Source organism: Chenopodium album, chromosome 17 (assembly GCF_948465745.1).
Source record: "Chenopodium album chromosome 17, dcCheAlbu1.1, whole genome shotgun sequence".
In the NCBI taxonomy this organism is placed as follows: domain Eukaryota; kingdom Viridiplantae; phylum Streptophyta; class Magnoliopsida; order Caryophyllales; family Amaranthaceae; genus Chenopodium; species Chenopodium album.
The window spans coordinates 36,973,065-36,994,406 of NC_137850.1; the positions used below are offsets into that span (position 1 = coordinate 36,973,065).

The following is a 21,342-nucleotide window of genomic DNA, read 5'->3' on the forward strand; positions in this document are numbered from 1 at the left end:
AACCAGAAAATTATTCCGCTTGTACCATCCTCGTGTATTAGGGATGAATGGTAAAATTGGTTTCCGTGATGGGTAGCAAAATCCCTCCCGTGAGTTCATAATCCTCCGGATTTCCAAACTCACAAAACAAAACATCATCCACTTGTGCTGCCATTGCCTCACTTTTGAGAGCTTGAAGACCAATAATCACTCTCACTCTCAACAATAACACCAAGACCCCCTTGCGCTTCTTCTTGATAAAGCCAACGGACTTGTCTCAAAGTATGGTCGATCTCGTGGTCTTGAGACCTCCTTAGCATCCACCAAAGCTAAGAAAACAATTAGCAATGACTAGCAAGAGAGTAAATGAACAAAAGCAAAACAACAAATCCAATAATAACACAATAAGAGTGCAAAACTAGTTGTTTCCCCGGCTACGGCGCCAAAAATTTGATAGGCAGATTATGGGTCGTGTCTACTATCCTAAATCAAATCAACACTTTATAAACCTAACCTAACTCTATCAAGTTCACACTAGATAGTGGCAAGCTAGGGTCGAACCACAAGGAAAACGGGGCATTGCACAATCAAAGTGGAATTAAGAATCTATTGCAAGTAACAAGGGGTATTTTAATTGTTTTTGTGAATTTCAATGATCAGATTAACTACTAAAAAGATTAAAGCAAACAAATTAAGAAAGTTCAAACTAGAAACACTAAAATAAGGATGAAAAACAAGATTTGAGATAAATATGATCAAAACACTAAGGAGATGAGGTTCCAATCATAATCAACTAAGACAAAAATGATAATCAACATGGATTCATGCCAAGGAATACAAATTCTACTCAAATAATTCATTCCCATGCAATTACTCAAGCAAGCTGATGAAATAGATCAAACTTAAACTAGATCATTCCCATGCATCTAATTTAGAAATCAAACATTGGAATTAAAAGTGCACATCAATAACTCCAAGCAATTTAAGCACAAAATCATCAACTCAAGGCTAAATCTAATCAATCATCAATATAATCCCAATCAATCATGATCTTCACCCCTTCCCTAGCTAGAAATCTAAGCTAGAGAAGAGAAAATAGCCATAACAACTACACTAAGCATGGATTCAATCATAACAAAGCCAAACATGATTAAAAATTAAGGAAACCTAATCAATACAAGTAGAATCAAAGAAGTAGATGAAAATCAACACTATCAAACGCAATTAAACCAAACAATAAGGAAAGAGTAAAGAAACTACAACCATAAAACTTTATTGATGAAGAAAACATGAAACACTTGCATTTGATTGAAGAAAACTTGAAGAAACCTTGACTATAATGATGAAATATGAATATTAAGCAACTTTCTCTCCTAAAATACTAGAGTTTATCTCGCTACAAAGTTCTAATTATTATTGGAAAAATAGCATAATAATAAAATTCAAGAAAAAGTCTTTTTATATTGCCTAAAGAAACCACAAATAATGAACTAAGTAGAGCCTTCTTAAACAATGATGCACCCTCTCAAAGCTGGGTACGGAATTGCAAAACCCACGAAGTCGTGCCCGCATGTGACAGAAGGAGAGCCCTCTCCCGGTCGAGAGAGGCCGCAGCTGATAAACAGGGGAAACAAGACCTTGAACAGTCGCGCTCGCGACCTGAAGTGTCACGCCCGCGAGTGCCTGGGGAGAGCCCTCTCAAGGGGCGCGACCAGCCTTCTACAGGTTCAAAGGATGAGCTCCAAATCAGTCTGTCCGCGCCTGCGGCTCCTTGTAGAGATGTGCGCCCTCTCTTTTAAGCATCTCCTCCTCTTTCTTAGCCACATTTGCTCCTTAACTTCATCCAAAAGTGCCAAAAACCTACAAAACCAATAAAGAAAAGATAGAAAACAAAAGAAAAGATAAAAGAAGGGGGTAAAATACGAGAAAGAATAAAAATAACCAAAACAAAGGTAAAAATGACTAGAGAAGGTGGAAACAATTGACAAATGAGGAAAATCATTAGTGAAAAAGGGTGAAATAGTGGCATAAATGCCACTCATCAGAGGATCTTTTACTATTGGTATGCAATCTTAAAATTAAACCTTGGTTCAAGTGTTATAGTTGTGATTGAAGGAATTGAGAGACCTCCCTGTTTTTTTCCAAAGAATGTATGTGTGCTTGGAGACTTGCATAGTGGGATTTAAAAGGGGTTGTAGGTTGTTGCTGGGTGTTGATGTTGTCACCTGAAAGGTGGTTTTCTTGGCCAGATTTTGGTTACAGTAAGTAAGGATAATAATAATAACAATAAAAATAATAATAATAATAATAATAATAATAATAATAATATTCCCAGTTGCATGGGCTATTGTGGAGGTTGAGAACAAGGATAACTGGACTTGATTCTTAGAGTTGCTTATGAAGGACAAAGGTTTTGAAGATGGCCATGGAGTTATACTAATGTCACATAGGCAAAATATAATTGTTTTGATGTTATTTTATTTTCAATTCGCAAAAATCCTACAAATACATGGAAAACAACCAATTAATTAACCCTAATTTGGATAATTCCATTCAATTTACCCAAATTGCACAAAATTGCAAAACCCTAATTTACCCAATTTCTAGTCACCAAGAACCCTAATTCACATATTATATTCTCAAATTAACTTAAATCTAAATACAATTACCTGAAGTGATATTCTAGAAATGCCTGTTGTTGCTCAATTGTTAAATAAAGAAAGAAATTTGCTAAATAACTTTTTTTTATAAGCTCTGTAGTTGAACGAAGAATAGCAATTATATAAAGAGAAGAGAGAAACAAAAATTTGAGGGAAAGGTATAAAGTGGAACCTATATATCGGAGATTCTAGTCGGATTTGTTAGAGTGGTAGTGCTAGTTAAACTTTTTACAAGTTTGTGGTAGTTGTTTGGAAAAAAAAAATTAAAGGTAGTTCGTTGTTTCCAAAACACAAGCTTTAATTGGTAGTTCTTGACAAAATTTTTATTAAAATAATTAAATAAATTATCTAGAAATTGGCATAGCGTGACAATAGATCACTGCCCTAAAGTTGAATTTGCCCCGCACAGTACACGTAGATTCATAGCAATCGACTTATAGGGATACACGACTCCAACTCTTCGGTGTACTACAAAGAGTTGGATTGAAAACACCCTTCGAACAATGCTCAAGAGATCGAAAAGGAAAAGGAGGTCATCAGAAATTCTACATGTTGGCCTCAAGGATTCAAAAATTCTACATGAAAGACAAACTTATTTCCAATTCTATCAAGTGGTACTCCGATTTTGCATAATTAAGCATAGTGAGCTTTTTTTTTTGTTTTATGGCTCTCCTTTATGATTAAAATTGTTAACCTTTGACTTTTTTATTAAAAAATTATTTTATAAACGATTAAAAAAAAATATCCTAACCAACCCAACCACCACCAACTCTTACAACCCAACCGCGCCACCTGTAATACCCTAGAAATTTCCTCCTTTTAAAATACCCTTTTTACTCTAAATAAAACTCATAATAGTTCTCCAAAATATTACTGCCACCGTGATAACAGCTAAGACTATTTTCAAATTTACACAGTGGAAGACTAACTTTCAAAAACTTGAATGAAATAAAGTTTAATAAAATCAACTCAAACTTTGAAACCAACTTACATTAAACCAATAATTTGAAACCACTAAAGGCCCTTAAAAATTAAACTAAAACATAAAAAATACTTATACATTAGTGTCAACGATTACATAAATAATTCAATATAATAAATAATAAATAATAAACAAGTAAACATATAACCCTCTTCGCTTAATCCCATCATGCTTGATATGCTCCTTCTACCTATACTTTTCTTCATTTCAACCACACTACTCGTCATATAAAATAGGTCATAGTAGGGTCAGTACAAAGAAAAGCCAAACACAAACAACAAAGTACGAATCAGCAAAAGCTGAGTACATATGCACCAATAGGAATAAACACACTAACATGAATATCCTAGAAATAGACAATAAATAATTAAATAACTAAATAAAACATGCTTGCCATACAACACAAGTCAACTTACCTTTGACTCATGACTCTAATTTAATTTATTAATATACAACTTTGGATAACGCATCTAACGGGTTTCCTTCCTTAAAAATAGCCCATTAAATATTAAGGTTTCAATTAGGGAGCTACCTCAATTGGCACCTACTATATCACACTTGGTGACGGAATTCCAGCACATTAATAATAAAAGAAAGTACAGCGTCTGGTACCCCCGTAGAAGCTATGATCAAATATAAAGTCACATAATTCCCCCCATGTGTTCATACTCAAGGTGTGTACGTTACAAGAGTTTTGGTGTGTATCCTCTTACACTTTACGTGATTTACCAATTTAACTTGTGATGACTTCAATCAATCAATCAAGAACAAACATGACAACAATCAACATATACTTCCATTTCATTCTTGAATAAATTAGTGAGCACATACAATTCATTTTAATTAAGGTTCCTTGCCTATTTTTGTGCACAAAATTGCACGATTACTACCTTGGTGCATTAAATGCACTAATAACTTCCTTGGCTCAATCTCAACTTATGTGAGTGAGTAATAAACTAACTTCTTAACTCGACCTCAACTTATGTGGGTGAGTAAATAAATAAACGATCTTTCTCGACTCAAATCCAATAATAAATTGGTGAGAATAAAATCATGAATCATGCTCAATAAATATAACTTTAGCTCTTTTAAACATATATAAGCCTTGCTTATTAAGTACATGCCTTCTTCATGACGAATAATGAATATATAACTGTAGGGAATATCTCAAGCACCCAACTTTAAGCCCCACTGTGATCATGCATTCAAGCATGGTGGCGTCCAAAGGGAAGGAAGGTAGAGTAAAAGAGTCGCCAACAAGTATTAGGAACTTGTAAACCATTCACGAGGTAAAGGTCACACCCCTTCACGATCACAGAGATCGCTAACTCCATAGTGGTCATGAACCATGACTAGATATGCGAGGATGATGGTACGAATCCAACCTAAAAGAGATTGAACCCGCCCTAAATAGGCCTTTACTTTGTTCTTCTCATATTCATGTGTGCTTTCAATCAACATACAATCAATATGTTAATCCTAAACTTGTTTAATCTATATTGGTTGATTATTAATGCACAAATAAATCTATTATTGGCGATCACTTGATTAAAATCATATTAGCCTAATTTAAATTATTAATTATCTTATTAAGCGTGATATTTCAAGTACAAATTCCCTTTAAACCTGCAAGAGATGGTGTGATCAAGAAATAACAATAATATCAAGCAACATAATAATATTGACACAACAATAATCATTATAATATTCTCATCAAGGCATAATGTTATTAGCAAGATCCTAGGCATGATACTAACAAGATTAATAACAAATCCTAGCATGTCGCTAAACAATAAAAATCAAAGTTCTAACCCTAACATGATACTAGAAAGCAATAAAAGCATCCTAACATGATACTAGGAATCAATAAAAGCATCCTAACATGATACTAGGAATCAATAAAAGCATCCTAACATGATACTAGAAATCAATAAAATATTCTAAACATGATTTCTATATCAGAAGAATAATAAAAAAGTAATCTAATTACTTACTTTGATGCCTCATACCTCTTTCTATCAAAACAAGAAAGAATAATATTAAATGAATAATTAAGAAGTAACTTCAATGAAAATATTAAATCAAACAATAAAAATAATATTAATTGAAATATGGACTTGGGACCAAATCCTCAAAACTATCAACCTTTCACGTCGAGGTCTAAGGCAACTTCGAGCTTGGTTAGGTGTATTCAAATCTCGTGAATGAGGAATAGTGTGTTTAAGAAAAGGTTTAAAAAATCAAGAAGGAATAAGAAGGAATAAGCTTTTGCTTAGAGATAAGAAGAGAAGATGATTAATGATGATTGTTGGTGAATTAAAATGGAGGAAAAAGACCCTATTTATAGAGAAAAACGATTAAAAAAACGATCAAAAAGAGTTAGAATTCGAATCAGAATAAAACTCCTTTTGACGCGGCGCGATAAGAAGTATCGTGGCGCGATAAGAAGTATCGTGGCACGATAAAAATAGTTTTTTTATGGATTTTGTTTTTATCATATCTTTTGATCCAGGAATAAGGCAAATAATATGTTGTTAGAAATCTCTTGAAGTCTACTTTCCAACCCAATTAGAATCAGATTAAAATCTTTTGTAGAGTAAAAGATATGGCCGAAATAGTGGAAGGTTATCAGTTTTGGATGAAGTTTCGTATTTCTTTCATATCTTTTCCGTTATAGCTCGGAATTAATATTATAATATATAATTGGAAAGATAATTTCAAGGGATATCCAACCATACAAGATTTGGATAAAAATTATGAGACACAAAAATAATATCTGACCGTCTTTGAACGTCTTTCAATTCGAATAGAATTAGGACTTTCAAAAACAGAACTTTTGTTCAATTTCAAATTCTTTAATCTTATCTTTTCAAAAAGGTTAATTAAGATATTTTAGAAACTCATAGAAACTTCTAATTAATCCTAATATTTTTAGAAATATAATTAATATTAATGGACCCTCCACCATGATCATTGGGTCCGCATATAAAGCTCGGTTTAGGCCAAATTTAGTATTTTAGCCATAACTTCCTCGTTATAACTCGGAATTAGGTTTGTAATATATCGTTTGAAAGGTCTTTTTAATCCCCATCCAACTAAACATTTATTGGATCCATATTATGGACCAAACTAAACCGTATTGGCCGTTTTTCATAAATAGGATACGAAATGGATGATTTTCGAAATACGAAATGAATTATTTTTATTAAATCATTTTAGAAAACAGAGGAATTCACAACACTCTTCAACATTTCACCTCACTCGATATTCAATGATGTGAAAGGTACTCATCAATGGGTTTGGTTTTTGGCAAGACACAATCAGGTGTCTACAATAACATGATTCAATTACTTCCAATTTGTATCAAGCTCATAATTATAATTCCTTCATACTCACATGCTTACACATAAGACATGGATAATCAATCAATCAATTCAAGTATCACAACACAACTTAACATGATACTAATCTCATACTTGATATCAATTTAACTTCCTAACATGGTACTACGCATAATTAATACATCTTACGCGCATACGTACCTCAAATCGTCTTTTCAACTAGATACATTGCTAGAATTTACTCAATTTAAAATCTTCTACAATACCAAATACATAAACTCAATCACTAACTTGATTACACAAATTTCCAGCAACTTTTAAACACTTTTAAACCTCTCTAATAAGCTTAAATTTTGGTTTAAAACCTTTAAAACTCTTTATTTAAGTGGGTAATCAAAACCACAAAATAAAAACTTAATTATAGTGTTTATATAAAAATTCCAGCATACTTTTTAAGGTTTAAACCCCTCAAATAAATCTAAAAATTATATTAAAACCAAGTAAAACCTTCTCTACTTATGGGTAGTCAACCCCTTTTGATTAAAACACAAAAGTAGTGCTTAAAATAAAATTCCAGCAATATAATATAACAAAAACTCATTAAAACTCCATAAAGATACAATCTTTAAGCTTTATTATCACTTACAATCAATGGGTATATAAACCCCGAAATCAATTGTAAGTTAGAACCCTAAAAATCAACTCTTTTATAATTAAAACCCCAACTTTTAATACTATACAAAATCTGAAAATAAAACACTTTATATCAATCTAAAATTTACAATCTTTAATTATCAAAACATAATTATAAAACATACTAATCATGTTTAAATAATTAAAATCAAAAACCTAAAGTATAAACTATAGGAATAATAATTAAAACAAGAGGAGAGAGAGGAACCAACCACCGGAGGGCCGGCGGCTGGTGGCCGGCGTGGTTCATGATGTGGCAGCAGGGTGGGGTGACGTGGCAGCAACAATGCTGAGGTGGCACCAGCGATCTCAAGCGGCCATATGCGTGAACATGGATTCACGTTGGAGAAGAAAAGAAAAAAGAGAAATAAGGAAAATAAGAAAGAAAAAGAAAAGAAGAAAAAGAAATAAAGGAAAAGAAAATAATACTTACCCCCAATCTAATTTTTGAGCTTCTTTTTGTGGGAAAATTTTGGGGTTTTAAGGGATATTTATATAGTAGAGAGTAGAGATTAGGGTTGGGTTTAAGAAATAAATGGACTTTAGTCATGAAATATTTGACCCACAAGGGTTCAAATATAAGAATTGGGCTTAGTTAAAAGAAATGAGTAAGTCCAATAGGAGTATGTAGGAATAGTTTACATAAGATTATATAAATGAGCCCAAAAACAATTTATAAACGTTTAGCCGAAATATATTTTACTTCTATACAACTCAATAATTAAAATACTTTAGCCCTTTAAAATATCAATAATAAATAACTATGTACTAAAAGACATACCAGCAATGACACGTGTCAATTCATAGTTTGTCCTTAGTTTTTTTCTTTTTTTTAAAAAAAAAAAAAAAAACAACCCTTATATAAAACTTTTACTGTACTCCGTATATTTTAGGAAATCATTATATACGGAGTACAATAATAATTGTCATATGTAACCGTATAAAATAAGTAAAGATCTTTTACATTCTATAGATGGATATGCAACTTCTATAAGTTTGTGTTTTGGCAACATATAATTACTTTAAAAAAAACGCAATATTTGAGAATCCTTTTTTAAGAATATGTTTTTCGTATACTTGACAAGAATAATTATTTAATTAGGAAAAATAACCTATATATATATATATATATATATATATATATATATATATATATATATATATATATATATATATATATATATATATATATATATATATATATATATATATATATATATATATATATATTCTAATGAGAAGGCATATTAAATGTCTTAAGGATGCAACATACTTTGTTGCACGGTTTCCCTCAATACACATGTAAATATGCTTTGACTAAACCACCGGAAAACTACTCAGCAACACTTGAACTTAATCAACATGTTTGACCAACCCAACTTATTGCATACAAATTAAAATAAAGTATATTTAGGTGGCGCTTTTTCATGGTTAAGTGTTCCCTTGTACCAAGATGACAGTGGATTCAGGACCATACTCAGATCAGACCCTACCTTAAAATAAGGATACGAGCCTTATTTTGTCAGATCTTATAGGTTAGGGTATGGGTTTAAGTGGCATCAGATAGGGTAAAGGTCCGAGTATAATGATTTCAAACCAAGACCCTACCCACAGACCCAACACAATATAATAGGTAATAAAGTTGTGAAATCAAATAAATAAATAAAAAGCATAAGGATCAGAGCGTATTCAATACCTTGATCTATTATTTCTTTTATAATATTGCTTACAATATATCAAATTAATCAGCAGGGTCGTCTTATATACTTTGGGAGCTTGTGCTAATTTTAAAAATTAGGCCCAACATATATGTAAGAAATAAAATGCATGCATGTTATTTAATTTGCTATTTAAAAGAATAAATAAATAAATAACTCAATTTTTGTGATTTTTTTTTTTTAAATCAACAATAAGATAGAGAGAATTTTTTTTTTCTTTTATGGTAAAGTACAATTTTCACTTGTGGGAAACTAAATAAAAAGCTAACAAAATACGAATCAGTATAAAATAATTTATTAAGTTTTAATTTTGAAGGAGGAGGCTAATATAAATTATTATACAATATGTGATACAAGTATAAACTGTACCATTAAGGATAATGGTAAATTTTCATACACATAAAGACTAGTATAAGAAGGATGAATTTTAATTTGATGGGAGATACAGTTAATCCATGAAGACAAAAAATATCAAGACTAGAATTAGTAGAAGAAGGGAAAAAAAATATTCAGATAATTGATTGGAACTAAGGCATTAAGCTTTAGTTAGGTGCTAAGCACCTAGAACATAAAGAGTTACTAAGGACTTAGAAGTTAGAACTAACACCAAAAAAAGACCTAGACTAAAACTAAACTTTATAACATAAGGACTAAAAAAATGGGAGTAGGAGATTCAAACCCCGCTTTTCTAGGTAACTTGCCGCTATACCACTACGCTACAACAAATTTTATGATATTTTGATGCAGATAATATTATATATTGTAAATTGGATTTGGGGCCCTTCTAATTTGGGGGCCCTGTGCGGTGGGCCTGGTTGCACAGCCTCATCACTGGCCCTGTTAATCGATCATGTTCTTATGTACTTCCTGTGCTCCATATTACTCACAACTCATCCTTTTGACAGATATTTGAATAATTTGAGGGGGTAGACAAACAAATTGATCAAAATAATTTAGACACAAGCACAAAATAACATATAAATTGTCGGTGTTAAAATTTGTTTTGATGGTTGTGCTTGGTACCCACTTATTAAATCGATCTCTTTCTCACAATATGTGCCCTATAGGTATGTTGCAACTTGCAAGTAATACGGAGCATAAGAACGATTAGTTACTCCCTTCACTACATAATGATTCACACAATCAAACTTAACACGCATGCCGATGCACAAGTTTAAGCTTAAATTTATATAATTAAATATTAGTAAAAATTGTAAAAAAAAAGTTGCTATTATGAAACTTTATACGAGTATTAATACCTATTTAACAAACGTATATCATGATAAATTATATTTTTAATATGTTATCAATAACTTATGGTCAAAGTTTGTAAACGAATGGTGAAAAAAAATCCAACGTGTCAATTATTTTGAGTCGGAGATGCTTTTTTTTCGCAATACATACAATCATACACTAAACAATGAGGATTAAAATTTGGTAGAGGCAGGTGTGGGGGCGGGGGGACAATGGGCCGGGGCACATTTTATTAAAAATAAAATATAAAAAAAAAATCTACATTTTGTATTCAACGAGTGTTATTGATTGTTTAAATTCCAATGTTAGAGTTGTTAAACTGTTAGCTTGTTAAGCGTGTTAAATTGTTTGATTTTTCATGTATGATATGTTAATTAAATTATTAATGATTCATTATTTTCAATTCAATTAGGATATGTCAAATAATTCATCTAATTCAAACAAGTCCAAGATAAAAAAAGACCCGATATTCTACCATTCATAATTAGGCCTTCATTTAGCTCCCCAAAACTCAAGAAAATAGTGTGGAAATTAGGTAGTTTAGGTACTAATAACCACTAGAAGAGGAAGAATTGGTATATGATGTTGAACTTTTCCTCATGATCCGGAGAAAGGAATTACTATAATAGTTATTCTGTAACCAAAAAAAAAAGAAAAAAAAAACATTATATAATTTTTTTTCTATTTTTTTTATTGTATAACTAAGTTGTTAGAGTTGCAAGCCCAACAAGAGGACTTAAAAGTTGTTGAAGAATGTTAAGGGTGGGGCACAAAGTTTTATATGCGGCTAGCCGCACTGTACGGCTAACCACAAAATTTATTTATTTTTTATTTTCTCTCTCCTCTCCTTTATTTTCTCTTTCTAACCATCAAATCATCAATGGCCGAGCACCGACTTCCGCCGTCGTCATGTTTGTTGTCTTCGTCCAGGTCTCCTTGAAGCTCCAACATATATCACCATCATCGTCTTCGTTTTCTCTCCTCTTTTTTCCCCGATCTACCAGTCACACGAACATCATCGTCATCATCGTCATCATCGAAAACTAATGTTGATCCTCTGATGCCGATCGAAGAGTGTTGCTTGATCGCTTGAATCTAGGTATGGTTGGATCTAGGTATGGTTATGGGTTCGGTCAGGGTTAGGGTGGTTTTGGGTAATGGTTTTAGGTGAGTGGATCTGGGTTAGGGGCTAGTGGCATGGGTTAGGGACTGGGGCTAGTGGCGTAGGTTGGTGGTGTGGGGCAGTGGTTTGTGTAATGAGTGAGGTGCAGCAATTGGGGGTTACTAGGTAAAGGTTACTAGGTCGATTAGGGGTTACAAGGTCGGGGGTTACTTGGTTGATCGGGGGTTACTAGGGGTTATTAGGTTGGGGGTTACTAGATTGGTCAGGGGTTACTAACGGTTACTAGGTCAAGGATTACTAGGTCGGTCAGGGGTTACTAAGGGTTAATACGTCGGTCAAGGGTTACTCAGTCAGGGGTTACTAGGTCGGTCAGGAGTCAGGGATTACTAAGTCAGTCAAGGGTTACTTTGTCTAGAGGTTACTTGTTTGCTGACGTGGCACCATGTCGCACAGTATGGCTGGCCGCACTAGAAACTTGCTGAGGGTGAGGTCACTACAATTATCATAGATGACGATGATGTTGTGGCAGGAGTAAAGTTCATTGGTACATGTGGATGTTTGGTAAGTTCATTTGAATAGAACATTGTCTCTAAACATTGTCTCTTCTATCATCATGTTTTGCTAGCTATTTTATTTTGTGTTTGAGGGTGAACTCCCAAATCGTTCCATTGCACACATCCGTTATAACATAAATATATATATCTTAAATTTTGAGCTGGAAAACTTTAACTACCAAACTATATATGTGTTCTTATATTTTTTATAAATTTTTTTTGTCAAATTATGCAATGTTAGTTGTCGTCCCCTCGGTTAGCTTCAATTCTTGGCTCTAACACTGAAAATTTGGAAAAAGAGTAGGTTAAGGACCCAAATTGAACCTTAGACCCTACCCAGACCTACTAGCACATAGGATCTTAAAATATACATAGTGGGCCCTAAGGGTTTGGATAGGGTATGAGTAAAAAAAAAAAATTAAGTTCGAATATCACTAGACCTTAACCAAACTCTACCCATTGTCATCCCTATTTCTAAAGAGCATAACTAATGCATTTATTAATCAAGGAAAAAAGTGTCCAAGAGTGTATAAGGGAAAATCACCATCGAACAATGATTAACCCAAACCTGTTTTATACCAAATTAGCAAAGGTGTCCTTCTTACTTGTAAATAGTACATAAATAAATTGAATGGAACTTTTAATATATATCATATGCTAATAAAGTGGAGTTAGTCTAAAATACAGTCCCACAACTTTAGTATTTGGAGCAATTTATGATCCCTCATCTTTCAAATGAAACAAATTGGTCCCTCTACCACCCTTACGGACCTTACCTGACTTTTAAATAGATTTTTTTTACAAAGTTTAGGGATCTTCTATTCTTTTGGGTATGAATTTGCATTTAATTAATAGAGAAAGATAGTTTAGGGAATACTAGACTTAGGTGGCATATTTCATGATTACATATTAAAGTTTAGGGATTGAGGGGGATAAGTGGCGCAACTAATAACCACATAATCAAAATGAAGCGTTTGGGGTTCTCCATTTCCCAAATATGAGTAAGTTCTTTGGCGGGATAATCAGAGGGACACTATATAATATCCCTCTAGAAGGTTACCAAAAAAAACCCCACAATTCAAACTCAATTACTCCATTTTTACTGATGTCTGGCTGGAAATTTGGTGAATCCTTGGAGCAGAAGAAGGCGAAGATTGCGAAACTCACAATGACACCTTTGACCACTTCCACTTGATCCACTGCTAAGTCTAGACATTTCCTGTCATATTATTATTGTTTAAATCTTCTAAAAATGAACAACTACTAATTACCTTAATTCCTAATCTTATTGCAGATACCTTGGCATGAACTTCCTTCTTCACTGCAGCAGTTGTAGGTTTTTTTTAAAAAGGATTTTTGCTTAATTTTCTGATGGTTTTAATGGCTACAAACAACATTTTATATAGCCACTTTTGAAATGTTTAAGGCTAGATTTGTCTTTTACTATTTTGGAGTTATTTTTTTTTTTTTTTTCCTTCGGAATTAAATGCAAACCCCCTAAACTTCAAGCTGTCATTTTGTTGCAACTGAAATTGTCCATGTAAGCATGTAGGCCCCTAATCTCTAGCAGAAAATATGTGTAGTCCCTAAACTTTGGTTGCCTAAGTGCAAGAAGTCCCTAAACTTTGGCTTAGTTGGCTTGGAGATCCCTAAACTTTGCTGACTAGGAATTTTCTCCACCAGAAATGGTGAGACAAGGGTGGTAGAGGGACCAATTTGCTTCATTTGAGAGATGATGGACCAAATGTGCAACTAATGACAAAGTTGAGGGATCGTATTTTAGCTTAACTCTAATAAAGTAGAGCAAACTACACTTTTAAATTTAAAATTATAAAAATTATATTACAGGATGTTAGTTTAATACCTATCTAAAAACATACTTCATCCATCACATAATACTTGACACAATTCACATTTTCGTCCGTCCCAAAATACTTGACATGTTACCAAATATGGAATGAGACAACTAATAAAAAATATTTTCAAAGGCTACTAAATGATAATCAATGGGAAGTTCGAGTGGTGTATATTTATATGGAAGGAAACCGAGCGGCGAATTGGTTGGCCAACCGCGGTGTCTCTCAAGACTCACAACTTAATATCATAAACTTTGTTCCGGAAGAGCTTGGGAGGATTTTGTAGGAAGATGCTAGAGGGGTTTCCTTGCCTCGTTTAGTCCCTCCTTAGTCGTGCCGGTAGTATTATATGTGCTAGTGTAGGTTTGGTTTTGTTGCTGCTTGTTTCTGTTTTGCTTGTTTTCTTTTATTCTTATCTTTTCCTTGTATTTCTATCCTATATATATATATATATATATATAGGATATATATATATATATATATATATATATATATATATATATATATATATATATATATATATATATATATATATATATATATATATATTCTCACATTTTCTCTCTTCTCACCTATCGCACCCTCATATCCCTCATCCCACCTTTTGTTTTCTTGCAATATTAAAATACAAAAGAGAATCTTTTATACAATAAACCAATGTTTTAAATAGACTCACTTGTAATTTTCTTAAACTACGTGTCCATCTTAACGTCTCAAGTATTATGGGACAGAGTATTTTGTGATAAAATATGTTTTTATTACCTAGATAAAATTATAATTAAAATAAATGAATAATGAAAAAAAAAAAAATCAAAGCGTCAATTTAGGGTCAAATAAGCAGTTCATTAATGTACTAAAAATATATTTTATCCATAAAAACTGTTTGTAGAAAGAGAAAGAATTGGAAATTCGCCAAAAAAAAAAAAAAAAAAATGGTTTAATGAGACTATCCAAACCCTATTAATACATCGTAAAATATTGCAGGGTTCAAAATAAAACATAGGTAAACCCTATTAATACACTACTCCTGTAATATAAATTTTCGACAACAAACTTTCTACTGTAATTAGTACCCCAGCATTTTACAATCACAAATATACATAACAGCCAACCTTAACTTATCCTAGTCTATTGGAGTATTAAGGGAAAATGTCCACAAGCGGACAGAGTAACTCGAGTTTTGTTAAACTGTATCAAAAGCCGAGGGAATGAACAAACAACAATAGGCAAAAATGTCATCATCCAAAAATGTATGGATGGCTGTGTATGGAGCATATGAAAAAATTTGATACACAAGTGCTGCAATGGTGACAGAAGTTTGCATCCAATCTGAGCAGCTTTAAGGACCGGCAAGCATAAATCATTGTGGTAATAGAGTGCCAAGTTGCCTCTTGAAAAGTTCACCGAGTGCCCCTCGAACATCCATCTGAAACAAGCTCAATGGTCAGAATTTTCACCATGTAAAAAAAGACTTCAAAGTTAATCGATATTAGCTGGACTGCAATACTGCAATGACCTCTATGATGCGTAACTTTTACATGCCATCTCATAATTCTGAGCACCACTTGATCAATGTAAACCAAAGAAAACACACATTTTACCTTTTACACAAAACTATTGCTCAGTTTTTTCGTACTACAAAGCTTCTCTCGATCTTCTAGTATGTGAAAGTGATAAGTGTCTTGGATTTTGATTGTGAATTATTGGAGTTTTATGGGAGTTACAAGTTAGTGCATCAGAACTACCAAATTAAGCATTCGCCAAAAAAAAAAAAAAAAAAAAAAAAAAAGGTCATATTATGGCCACAACAATTGGAGCAAAGGAAGTGAAACCGGTTAGGGGATTTATTTGATAGACATGTTGGTACCATAAAGAGGAGCTAGTATTGTCAGGGACTCTGGGAGCAATCTTAAAGAAAGGTGGCAGTGGAGGGAAATATGGACTTAGGGTACCCTGTGAGTACTACATTTTTCCCCACCTACCAAAACAAGGAGCCTACTTCAAAAATAATCAGCCAACATCCTAACTAGAAATAAATTGTTCAGGTCACAAAGCCCTACATGCAAACCAGAAGATTCTTATGTATCTAATATTCTAATTACTATTCCAGAGAACAGCACCCTGATAGTGGTTTAAAACCAGGTTGTAAATCTAATTACTATCTAAGAGAGCCCGAATAATAGCAGGGAAGGGGGGGGGGGGGGGGGGAAAAAAAATTACAACAATGTAACATATATATTTTTTATAGTGTGATGCACCCCTTCTTAAAAAAGCAGTAAACTGGATCCATTTTTTTTTATCATTGGATTGTTTCCAGCAAACATCAGTCGCAAAAAACTTGGTGCTTGCAGCTTAATTAATACTGTTAAAAATACACAAGGATAGATTTACAAAGAATCCAATACCAAGTAAGATGATCTACCTGATCACAACACACAAGCTTTGTAAGCAATGGGTAGAACTCTCTGAGGTGTTTTCTGAATACATGACTATTCATAGAGGACATGCCTTTTATGACCTGCAAGTCGAAGACAGAGAACTCTCAGTTTGAGCATAATAAAATTAACAAGGCAATTACTCAGGAAGAGATTTAAATTTTTTGGAGCTCATTGTAATTTATTTATTATTATTTTTTTTACTTTAGAACTAACAATAGCTACTAAAAAACAGTGCATAATTTCATTCTTTAGATGGATTAAAAATTACAGAAATTCCAAAATTGGCAGGATCTTCACGCTCAGATCAAGTACACCTAAAAATATAGTTGGTAATTGGGAAACGCCTCAGGAATGCTGAGGTTCTTCACTTTAATAGCAGTTACTGTAATTCTTAACAAAAGCTCAAAATAGTAATCAAAAACTTTGTTTAACCAAATGGTAATTGCTTGTAAGGCATTGAGTACAATCAAATATTTTGCACTTCATACATGAAACACAAGCAATTAAACAGGAATTTGAATCTAACGGTCATTTGGTTAAGATTTTTGAATCAGTGGCAACTGCTTATGATTCAAGAAGGCTGGAAGCACAACCATATAGAATTATAAGTGATGCACTTACCCTCACAATTACAGGAGAACGTAACTCCAATACCCGATGAATTTCCACATCAGTAGTCTCTCCAACAGAAGACTGAAAATCAGACGCCTCTTTCAGCATATGTCCACAAAATGATACCAGTTTCTCTTCTGCTACCCGGACAAGATTCTCATCTGCAGAAGAATAGGTCCTTGTATTTAGGTCACTCTCAGTTGGGGACACATTTGAAACCTGAATGTCATTTGTTCCAAGATTGTTCTCTGCGGTAGTATCAAGTTCTGAGGTGGTTTTATGTAATATGTCCATGTAAATACAGGTGCTTGCCAATTCCTGGCGTAGAAGGTTCAATGGAGGCCTGCAAGATTCAACGTGTGTTACTAAATGTCCTTATCATTCAAGAATAGATAATTTGAATGCAGCAATTACGAGAAAGAATCAACTATCAAGCGTTTTTCTCAGGTCATGGGAAGGCAATGGCAAAATTAAGCAACAACTCAATAAGAATCGGAGATGAAAGCCACCGGATCCTTATGTTTTTCCAAAATTATGTGATAGAGAAGTAGAGGCAACACACACACTGCTTAACTAATTATACAGCACAGTAAAATTTGAATTGGCAAACATAAAGTAAGAGTTATGTCACGAGTCAATTGCATCACACTATTACATAAGATAGGAACTATAGATTTCCATAACCTGGAGCTGTATTTTCCATTACATTATTGTTTTTACTCTTTGAACAGTTTACACGGAAAAATTCTTTGCAGAGCAATTTGGAAAAAAAAAAAGAAAGTATAGTCTTGCATGTTAGTTGAACATGCCAGCTAATCATTTCCAAATCATACTGCTTTTTTACAAAGAAAATTATTTTATAAAATCACGTAGAGGGAAATACAAGCACTGCATCATACTGATAGTAATCTTTTAGCAAATTGAGATAGTACAAAAGTAAGATTGCCAATGTGCACTGTAGAGCAGCACATGAAAGAGGGGAGCCACTAAGACTTAATGGGATTGAACCTAATTAGAAAAAATTGTTTTCCATACAAAGGATTTTCGACTGCATGATTAAAAATAAAAGTGATGTTCCGATCATCATTTTCTTTAGTGTACACAGATTCAAGACTGCAAAGGAGTCTGCAGAGTATCAAGGAATTGAAGGCAAAAACAGGTAACACTAGAGGCGATAAACCTTCAAGTCAAGCCCATGAACAGGTAGGCTCATATTGAGCTTGATAAGGTTTAGCCTAGCTCAACATGAACCCAAAACCCAGCAAGTATAAATTTTTTGAGCTCGGCAAAGTTGAATTTTAAAAGCAGCTTTAATGTAAATTCATGAAGCCCAGCCCACTTTTAAAAAATACGTCAGCTCAAGGTAAAAGTTTGCATTATATGCAGGTTGTGTAAAAGACTCAAGTTCCACACAACCCCAGGCCCGACTTATGGCTAGGAAACATTGTGAAACCTCTTATTTAATCAGATTCTAAATTTGTAACTCATCTTTTATAGCACCTTGTTATCTATCGATTTGGGACTAAGCTACCTTGTAAGCATCTAGGTTGAAAAAATTTGATGGTTGAAGGTAAGAAGCAAATGAACTTGCTTGTGTTATATATCATCAAGCAAAATAACATCCCTTTGATTGATAGTAGTGAGAGCATCATTGTAAGAATCATTATTAGGATCTCATATCTTACAAATCTATGATCCCAAAATACATGATTGATCCCTATTCTAAGCAGAATAATTGTAGGATTTCTATGATCCTATTAAGAAAATACTGTGAACGATAAGGTTCTTAAACAATCTTGCAATTGTCCAATCCAACGATCCAATCTAACAATGACAACTTGAAATGATAAAATCAATTGTGTTAGTGTTCATTAATTAATTTCATATATGACTATATAAGTATAAAAAAAATAAAAAAATCAATCATCAATACTATCATATTTACAAAAAGAGGATAAGATGATAAAGGGAGAAGACCTAAAAGAATCAAGCAAAGTAGAACAAAAAAGGAAGGACAAAGATGGAAAGAGAGTTAAACATAAAAGAGGGGAGGGAGAAATTATAGTAGCTTGATACATGTAGTGTTAAAGAATCACTGCTTATTACTTTATTTCTTCAAATATATGAATGATCATGATTATTTACCAACGACATAATTATATTTTAGCAATGATGTAGAATCCTGGATTTGATGATTTAGTTAGAGAACATGGCTATATTATGGAATAATTATCTACTTCAAAATGTATTAAATTAATTCAGGAAGAAATTATTATTTACCAGCTCTGTCAGCCCACTAATATTCAAAAGCTAGGACTACCCCTATCTTCAGTTATATTTTTTCAAATTAATTGTCCAATCCAACTACAAGGTATATATACATTAGCATACTACTAATACATTATTCCCTGAGTCCCACACTAGTTTATACGATTTCCTTTATTAAAGGTACTATTGTATATACTTCTTTAATACATATTTTTTTTTTTTTTTTTTTTTGGTTCTACTGATTTCTAATTTTTTATTTTTTTTGGAACATCCCCATTATTCCCTTAGTCCCACACTAGTTATACGCTTCGTTTATTAAAGGTACTATTGTATATATTTCTTTAATAAATAGTTTTTTTTTTTTTTTTTTGAACATCCCCCCCCCCCCCCCCCCCCCTCCTCCCCCTCTCTCTTAATTATCTTTCTTACCCTTTTTATATTACGAGTACTAAAGTTGTGTTTTTCAGCCACGCTCAGGCCTAAAGGGTTTGGCTTGTTAAAATCTCAAGTCAAACTCAGGCTCAAACCTAGTTAACACATGAGTAATATATAAGAGTATTAGGGCTCTATAGTTCATAAAAGCATAACTGCATATTAATGTACTGAAAGTAAAACAAATGAAGAAATTCAAAGCAAATATGATAGTCTCCTCATTATAAGAAAATAAAGCAACTAAAATTCATCTCGAATCAAGAAGAAGCTACCTTTCCACAGGAATATGGCGCATGCGCAATCGAAGGTTAGGATATGAATTATATGAAGCAGCAAAATCCAATATTGATAGCAAAATTTCCATGATGGTGACCTTCTGCTGGGCTTTTAACTTGGGCCAAAAAATTTTCTGCACAAAAAATCAAAAATAAAGCTGAGTTTGTAGACTAATATAGCACTAACTGTATGAAAATGAACACTATTGCAGAAAAAGCCAGGGGTAAAGATATTTCAGATAAAAATCAAAATCCAAAAACATCTTATCCAATCCAAATCAATGTAATTCAGATTGAATTTATTTAATTCGGATTAATTTAGACTCAATTCTTGTTTAATTTTCTATTACTATTATTTGACAATAGGATTTTCTGATTAGATCAAATCAAGTGTGTACGTATCCAATCTATAACCAAATTAACCAAACTTTTATATGAACTATCTTTACAGTTTTTTCAAAAATACTGAAATTGGGGCCCCCGCAGCCTGTATGAAGAAAATTACTATTAACCCTAAAGACACCCCTTCTCTCTCAAGAGTCATTTTACTTATTCCTAGTCTTCTTAGAACACAGTGTCTCATCAACTTTCATAAACCATCCCCCATACTCAGATATATTCAACCTCTCTCATTCTCATTATTTCTCATCTCCCTATCTCACACCCTCCCTCACTCATGTATCCTCTTTCATCTCATTATAAGTAAATCATTAGATTTGGAGAAAAAATTCGCATATGCAATACGTTGTTCATTCATTTTAATCTGTATAAATTTATTTAAAATCTACGACAAAAAAAAGTCGCATATGTAAAAAATTCATTTTCATTTTATGGCGTAATCACAAATCAGCTGGCCTTAGTAATTATTTACTATTAATGACTGATATTGTAATCGTGGTTGAACTGCTCGTTTTTTAGTTTCATTTAGCAAAATTCTATTTTTTGTTTATTTATGTATTGATCAGCTTTAAAATGTCAAGTTGGACCTGAATAAGCACTAGAATTACCAATTGGATTCGACTGCATTGTAGTCCTAATTTGGTTTGGTTTATTTTGTAGTCCTGATTCAGTTTAAATATCAATTGAAAACAAAACCCAATTATTTTGGTTTGGGCCCTAATTTAAACTGTACAACAAACTTTCACCCTAAATAATGA

At 32.8% G+C, this 21,342-nt stretch overlaps 1 protein-coding gene across 2 annotated transcripts in view; it reads right to left on the minus strand.

Moving 5' to 3' along the window:
• Positions 1–14,799: 14,799 nt before the first annotated feature.
• LOC145589627 (brefeldin A-inhibited guanine nucleotide-exchange protein 5-like) overlaps positions 14,800–21,342 on the minus strand; it is a 31,587-nt gene continuing 25,044 nt past the window's right edge. For both annotated transcript variants that reach the window (XM_081646288.1, XM_081646287.1), the window contains exons 30-33: positions 20,183–20,319; positions 17,220–17,553; positions 16,583–16,678; positions 14,800–15,586 (exon numbers count right to left, since the gene is read on the minus strand). In XM_081646288.1, coding sequence (XP_081502414.1) covers positions 15,521–15,586; positions 16,583–16,678; positions 17,220–17,553; positions 20,183–20,319 — 633 coding nt within the window. In that variant the 3' untranslated portion in view covers positions 14,800–15,520. The remainder of the gene's footprint in view (positions 15,587–16,582; positions 16,679–17,219; positions 17,554–20,182; positions 20,320–21,342) is intronic.